This window comes from Salvelinus sp. IW2-2015, unplaced genomic scaffold, assembly GCF_002910315.2.
Source record: "Salvelinus sp. IW2-2015 unplaced genomic scaffold, ASM291031v2 Un_scaffold2788, whole genome shotgun sequence".
In the NCBI taxonomy this organism is placed as follows: domain Eukaryota; kingdom Metazoa; phylum Chordata; class Actinopteri; order Salmoniformes; family Salmonidae; genus Salvelinus; species Salvelinus sp. IW2-2015.
This window is the reverse complement of record NW_019944089.1, coordinates 79,154-87,277: the sequence shown is the minus strand read 5'-3', so window position 1 is coordinate 87,277 and position 8,124 is coordinate 79,154. Positions and strand designations below refer to the sequence as shown.

The 8,124-nt window shown below is 38.8% G+C and overlaps 1 protein-coding gene across 1 annotated transcript; it reads left to right on the top strand.

Annotated features, from left to right (window-relative positions):
• Positions 1 to 2,119: 2,119 nt before the first annotated feature.
• Positions 2,120 to 5,811, top strand: LOC112074742 (forkhead box protein B1-like). Its single transcript, XM_024141848.2, has one exon. It carries the CDS (start codon positions 2,380 to 2,382, stop codon positions 3,301 to 3,303), a length of 924 nt encoding a protein of 307 aa, XP_023997616.1. The 5' UTR covers positions 2,120 to 2,379; the 3' UTR covers positions 3,304 to 5,811.
• The last annotated feature ends 2,313 nt before the right edge of the window (positions 5,812 to 8,124 follow it).

Sequence of the window (8,124 nt, the reverse complement as noted above, 5' to 3'; positions counted from 1 at the left end):
TGCAGTCGACTGTGGTATTTTGGAAGCAGTTATTGCAGAATAACTGCAGTGTACTGCAGTTGAAGTGCAGTTATACTGCACTCTTACTGCAGTTATACTGCAGTGAACTGCAATTATTGTGCACTCTGACTGCAATCTTTTTTTTTGTAATGGGAAGGATGAAATAACATGAATAAATACATAAAAATAATGTTTTATTTGAACATGTTGGTAACCAGTTGTATAARAGTGATAATGCCCTCGAAGCCGGTGTTTGGAGAATATATTGGCAGGTCTGCCGGCCCTGGACGAGCAACACCCGTGCCAATATATTCTCCAAACACCAGCTTCTCCGGCATTATCACCTAAATAATGGACCCTCCGGACCCAGGGCGTTCCGAGGTTCACGGGCAGTTGGGACACTTTAAGAAATGTCTGTTGAAAAGCCTGAAAACCAGACTCCTTTCTGCCTAACACCAATAGAGGAATGACAAGTTAAAAGAATCTCTTCACGAGGAATAAAAGCCCATGGAAATAAAAAGATGCTTCCATGCGCAGCGTGGTTCTGACTTCCTGAAGTCTATTTTGTTCAGACAGGGATTGTGTGGCAACCAAGGAAACCCTAACCCGTTTGGTTGGTCTGCCTACTTTATTTTCTGTTTTGTAAATATTTAACAACTTGGAGAAGATCTCATCTTTTATAGCCGTAGTTTCCTCAAGCTCCTGATATCTCTTTGAGAGTAGGCCCATAGCTGTTACTATAGTCAACAATTCCAGTCTCCTCCCATAGCAGATTCTATTGCTAATCCGTCAGCCTGCAATGGCCTGTATTGTGGATTTATGGAGGCTCATTAGCATAAATTATGACCAAATCCGCGTGGGCATGTGTGGTCTRTGGCATTGGGAACCTGCCAAGCGAAAAGTTGCTCCATGGTGAGCCTGGCAAAAAGTTTGAATGGCCAGGGCTGAAAATAGGCTTGCATTTGGTTTTCACATTCATATAATTCACTTATGGATATTTTATAGTTTTCAACCCCAGAGACTTTATTTGCATTTCTGAAGTACTTTTCAAATTTGTTTTACATAAACACAAAAGACTCACTGGCCTTCATGAAGTTTCATAGACCACACTATACCCTTATGTCGTGGATAAGCAGGGAAAGATAATACGTTGAGGCTGGTTGAAGTTTCATACCATTGGAGGTTTCTTAATTAATTGCCATAAATCAATCAAGATGGTTATTTTTTAGTTTCAGGGAATAATTATTGTGTTGGTCTACTATAGCATATTGCGCTGCTGATTTTAATTATAGTGCATTTAATAGCAATACAATAAAGTGTGAATACGAATTTTAAAAGACGATCTTCCTGTTTGATTCTGGGTGAAACTATTGACAGTTTAACGTAACGCTTATTTAGCAGCTTTACACACCAGTCGACTTTATGCACCTGTCTGAATGTATTAAATCCCCACTATCGGGATTAGGTGAATAAAGCTGTTCATTCACACGACTCACACACAGGCTGCCTACTGAATGCAGAGACTAACATAAATAGAACACACCATTTAAAATTGTAGTAGAACATTTTGCTTTGTAAAAGAGCATAATGTGGTCATTCATCGGATTCGTTTTTTGTTCATCCAAATCGACACACATACATTTCAACATTGACAGTGGCATACAAAACAAAGACAAAACAAAACACTAACGGTGATTTCTTTCCTATAAGGTAATGTCGTGACAGCAAACAACCTAATACACACTAATAATACAAAAAAAACAGTAGAAATGTCAGCCAATTTCCATGTCAAACATCCCATAGCTCAGTAGCTCCAAATGCAGTGTGAATTYACGGCTTTAAACCCCCTGAAGAAAGGTTAGCGCATACACACTCTTGGCTACCGAGTGCCATCACTGTTCAATTCCGTTTACCGAGCCTTTTTACCCTTTGCTCGGTCTTCAGATGGAAAGGATTTCCATTGMCCCAAGGTGTCCATGTAAATAGGTGTCAATGAAAGCAGATTATGCCTTTCTCCGCGAGGAGCCCCCTCCTCCCTGGGTGGTTGTCATGTGATATGTAGAGGTGGCACATTAGTGGAGCTGCTCTGGGGGGGTCTATTATATGGCTGTCACCACAGTCAACTATCACACCGCACCACAATCAACTATCACACGGCAGAAAAGGGAGGACATGGAAGTATAGCTGCTACATAGCTCATCTCAACTCAACTTCTATCAGTTAAACTTATACTGCAGTAGGCTACTACTCACGTGTTTTGTATTTTACGCATGCAGAATATTTAATTTTCATGAAGAGTTCTGAGAAGTTTCCATCACGAAGGTAAACTAAGCGGAACGAGTTGTTTGAAGTAAAGTGTTGTGAAAGAATACTGTCAGGATGCCTCGACCAGGGAGGAACACGTACAGCGACCAGAAACCTCCCTATTCCTACATCTCCCTCACCGCCATGGCCATCCAGTCCTGCCCGGAGAAGATGCTCCCTCTCAGCGAGATCTACAAGTTCATCATGGACAGGTTCCCTTACTACAGAGAGAACACCCAGCGGTGGCAGAACTCCTTACGACACAACCTGTCCTTCAACGACTGTTTCATCAAGATCCCGCGGCGTCCGGACCAGCCCGGGAAGGGAAGCTTCTGGGCTCTGCACCCCAGCTGCGGGGACATGTTCGAGAACGGGAGCTTCTTGCGTCGCCGTAAACGGTTCAAGGTGATGATGATGATGGCGGCGCAGGAGCACCTGGCTCAGTCCAAGCAGTCTGACGCAGCCCATTATCTCAGGCTCAGTGCCCTGGCTGCCACCGGCACACACCTCCCTCAGATGTCCAGCTATAACTTGGGAGTGTCACAGCCATCAACTTTTAAACACCCATTTGCTATAGAAAACATCATCGCCAGAGAGTACAAGGTTCCCGGGAGTCTGGCGTTCTCCACCATGCAGTCCATGTCTGCAAGCTACCCGCTGCACAACCAGCTGACTGCGGCCTGGCCTCACATGTACAACACTATGGTGGACTCTGTTTCTCCTATCTCTATGAGCGGTGACTACGTGGCCTACCGCATGCCCCTTAAATCTCTGTGTCACGGAGGACAGACCCTACCCGCCATTCCGGTGCCCATCAAACCCAACCCGACCACGGTGGGTCTCTCGGCGGGGCTGACGCCCCACACATCCGCCTTCCGTTCGAACTCTCCCCAATCTCTGAGCCCCACCTCCCCGCAGACAGACCCCAGCCAAAGCAGCCCCCCCACTCCCAGGGAGACTCACACCAACCCGACACTGCAGTCCGTGGCAGTGCACTAACATTAACAACTATACAGAACTCTTTGTAAACTAGACCAGCAGGCTCAAACCAAATCCAACGTTTATTTTGACTCTTGCCGCTGACATCTTGGGCCGAGAATAACTACAATTAATTAAGGCAAGAGACTTCCGTGCTGCGGTGTATTTTGATGTCGGTMGTTTGCTTTGAATGCTAATTGTCTTCTAACATGGTTCCAGCAGAGATATAGGGACATATTGCTGTTCAACTTAAAAGGTATTCGTTGTGTCAGTTTTATCAGTGTGTTTTGTAAATGAGTGAGGCAATGCAAACAGCGGCRCAGTCAGGAGCATGAAAGAGATTTACTTTGATTTATTTCTATCTATGTAAAAATAACAAGGTCAATTGTGATTTTTTTTTTCAATCTTAAAAAATAGTAAGGTGAACTATAGGGTCTTTACTAAATGCAAAATAAATATGTGAATAAATGTGAATAATTGCAAATAAGTTGATATGATAATGTTGTAAAATACACTTTTTAGTTAAATGTTTTTGATATCTATTTTGCAGGAGCTGTTCTGTGAAGCGTGTGATGTAAAGCCATTTAAAACCATGGTGACATACATGTGATTAAATGCTGTAACTGTTGTCCATGTTAAAGGAACAGCCTGTTAAACTCGAACTACAAGTGTTTTTTCTGCCAGCATGCTGCTTTTCAAAAGTGTTCATATAGTCTGCAATGAATTATAAACTTGGTCATCGAAATATTTTCTCATTAAAATAGTGTAAACATTATAATGGTTGGTGTATTCTGTGTAAATAGTGTAAACATTATAATGGTTGGTGTATTCTGTGTAAATAGTGTAAACATTATAATGGTTGGTGTATTCTGTGTAAATAGTGTAAACATTATAATGGTTGGTGTATTCTGTGTAAATAGTGTAAACATTATAATGGTTGGTGTATTCTGTGTAAATAGTGTAAACATTATATGGTTGGTGTATTCTGTGTAAATAGTGTAAACATTATAATGGTTGGTGTATTCTGTGTAAATAGTGTAAACATTATAATGGTTGGTGTATTCTGTGTAAATAGTGTAAACATTATAATGGTTGGTGTATTCTGTGTAAATAGTGTAAACATAATGGTTGGTGTATTCTGTGTAAATAGTGTAAACATAATGGTTGGTGTATTTTGTTAACAGCTGGAATAATGCTGTCATCGTGCACTTACTGATTTACAACTGGGAAAACTTCCAGACAGATCATTATTGCATGATGATGATGATTATTATTATTATATATTTACAACAATACAACTTTTCGATTTCAATATGACTCTTCACTTTCTAATATTTAATTTATTTCCATTACAAATATATACAAATCTAACAAATATATTTCCATTACAAATATAAAGTAAATAAAATAATGTTTACATAATCATGAATATAGCTCAACATGGTATATTGCTGTGTATTTGAGTGTCTAGACCTGAGTACAGAACGCGGTGTACAGTGTATAGGCGACACCAGAACCCTCGTCGCGCTGTTCCCACAGGAGCAGTCAGAACAGAACCGTGGAACTGCTGAATCAGAATCAGAATGCGGGTGATTAGAATGCATGGAGGTACTGCCGTAGTCACAGCGCAGACAACCGACCTCATTCATTCAGCTACACACTAATAGACCCTCAATAAATGAAACACACATTGACACGGAGATGGAATAGAATTACATTAGGCTATATAACACCATGAGATTTGCTTCTGACTTCCAAAACATATCGACAATGAACAGAGTAGGTCTAGCACATTATAAAAATCGTAATTATCATAAAAGAAAGGTTAACATTCAAAGCATTTTTTATGTTTTGCATTGAAAAAACTGCTAACCATTTTGCATAAGTTCATTTGAATTGGACTTGTTTTAGCCATATATTACATAGCTGATATTGATAGTATGGATAGCCTAACAAGACATTTTTAAAAAGTAATTTAAAATCAACGAAATGTATCTCTACATGTGCATTTTTTCACAATGCAATAATCACAGTAYACTAAAATATTTTTTATCTCTATGTATTTAATTGTTTCTTATGTATTTTTGTATAATCCTAAATAGCCTATTTAWATATCCACGCGTGTAGTTGGCCTTAATTACGTGTGCTACATTGATAGCTTATATGTTTAATTGTATTTTTATTTATATTAAAATGCATTCATTCAGTGTCAGGGACATCAGGTGCTGTGAAAGAAATTTCCCATCTTGGCGCATTAAAAAAATACTTTAGAATTCTGTCACTTTCTCCAATTGACTAGATCAAATACCGCCTTCTAGCCACTTCATTCTCTCCATTCACTCAATAGAAAGAGCAAAGAATTGCAAACTTCGACTGGGCCACCAATGTAGATTTAGCCTTTTTTCGAGTAGACAAAAAGACTGATTTCTCACAAACACATTGCTGACTGGGGAACTGGGAAACGGGCTCAGAGACCCCTTTGGAATTTAAATCCACCCCACCCCACCCCTCCCCTCCTCCTGACCCTGTTTGCCCAACAGTGCTCTGGTTTTCCCGTTCTTGCATTGTGGTATTTGTATTTAATTTTTACTCTTGCATGTTTGTGTATGTAAATTAATGTTTACTCTTGCATTGTGTGATTTGTATTAATGGTTTACTCTTGCATTTGTTGTGTATTGTTTAATGTTTAACTCTTGCATTGTTGTGTATTGTAATTAATGTTTACTCTTGCATTGTGGGTATTCGTAATTAATGTTTTACTCTTGCATTGGTGGGTATTGTATTATGTTTACTCTTGCATTGTGGTCATTGTATTAAGTTTACTCTTGCAATTGTGGGTTATTGTATTAATGTTTTTATCTTGCATTGTGGGTATTTGTATTAATGTTACTCTTGCATTGTGGGGTATTGTATTTAATGTTTACTCTTTGCATTGTGGGTATTGTATTAATTTGGTTTACTCTTGCATTGTGGGTATTGTGTATTAATGTTCTACTCTTGCATTTGGGTTTGTCATTAATTGTTTACTCTTGCATTGTGGGTATTGTATTAAATGTTTACTCTTGCATTGGTGTGTAATGTATTAATTTGTTTTACTCTTGCATTGTGGGTATTGTATTATTGTTTACTCTTGCTATTGTGGGTGTTATTGTAATTGAATGTTTAAACTTTCTGCATTGTGGGTTTGTAATTAATGTTTATCTTCATTTGTGGTTAATTTTGTTGGGGTTTTTTTTTTTTTTTTTTTAGTTTTATCTCTTTGCATTGGTGGTATTTGTAATTAATTTTTACTCTCTTGCATTGTGGGTATTGTATTATACTGTTTACGTCTTGCATTGTGGTATTGTATTAAATGTTTACTCTTGCATTTTGTGGGTATTTTGTTATTATATGTTTACTCTTTCGTTGTGGGTTATTGTATTTTAATGTTTTTAACTGCTTGTCAATTGTGGTATTGTATTTAATGTGTTTACTTCTTGTCCATTGTGGGTATTGTTTTGCTTTACTCTCTTGCATTGTGGTGTATTGTATTAATGTTTACTTCTTGCCATTGTGGGTATTTAGTATTAATGTTTATCTTTGCATTGTGGTTATTGTATTTATGTTTAAACTCTTGCAATTGTGGGTATTGTATTAAATGTTTCTTCCGGTGATTTTAAAACACAAGTTGGGTGAATTTCTAGCTTCTAGTTTGGATTGTCTATATCAGTATTTTCGTTCATAATCATTAAATTAATAAACTATTCATCCCCTTTAAATAGTTGAACTTCTGTATGCTGCTGCTAATTCTTCTTTATCCAGGCCAGTCAATTCACTACCTGCTTTTCTCTGCTACTATTCTAGCTGCTAATTTTCTTCTTTATCCAGGCTCAGTTCAATTCACTACCTGTGCTTTTCCTCTGCTACTTTTTCAGATCCTGCTAGATTCTTCTTATCCGAGGCCAGTCCAATTCACTTACCTGCTTCTTCTCGCTACTATTTCCCAGTCCTGCTAATTCCTCTTTATCCAGGCCAGTCAATTCACTACCTGCTTTTCTCGCTACTGATTTTCCAAGCTGCTAATTTCTCTTAATCCAGGCCAGTCAATTCACTACCTGCTTTTCTCTGCTACTATTCAAGCCTGCTATATTCTCTTTATCCAGGCCAGTCAATTCACTAACTCTTTTTCTCTGCTACTTTTTCACCTGCTAATTCTCTTTATATCCAGGCCAGTCAATTACTACCTGCTTTTCTCTGCAACTATTCCAGCTGCTAATTCTCTTTATCCAGGCCAGTCATTCACTACCTGCGTTTTCTCTGCTCTATAACCGTCTATTCTCTTTACACCATCAATTAGATGTCTCTGCCTTACTTCGCTGCTGTATCTCTGCAGTATCACCTCTACGTCTAGTACACACCATTCTGTATACATCTGGCCCTTCTGTTGACCTGTGTTAATCTAACCTCCAAACTTCATGCCTTCCAATCCATACCTCTCCTATCCGTTGCCTCCAACTGCTTTTAAAAATGCTAGTAAAACGAAATGCATGCTCTTCAACTTGTCAACTGTTCTGACCATAGTCCTTGTGTTGTTGTCTTGTTTTAGTGTGGTCAGGACGTGAGCTGGGTGGGCATTCTATTGTTGTGTGTCTAGTTTTGTCTGTTTCTATGTTTGGCCTAATTGGTTCCCAATCAGAAGCATGTTGTTTTGTGTTGTCTCTGATTGGAATCATATTTCGGTGGCTTGTTTTGTGTTGGGATTGTGGTTGGTTGTTTCCTGTCTTGTGTTTCTCTGCACAGCTAGGACTGTGTATCGGTTTGCCACATTTTTTTTTTTGTATTGTTGTAAGTGTTCACAGTTTC

Bases quoted from the DNA above. Each gene is read 5' to 3' on its own strand.
- LOC112074742 (XM_024141848.2), top strand. From the start codon at position 2,380: ATGCCTCGACCAGGGAGGAACACGTACAGCGACCAGAAACCTCCCTAT.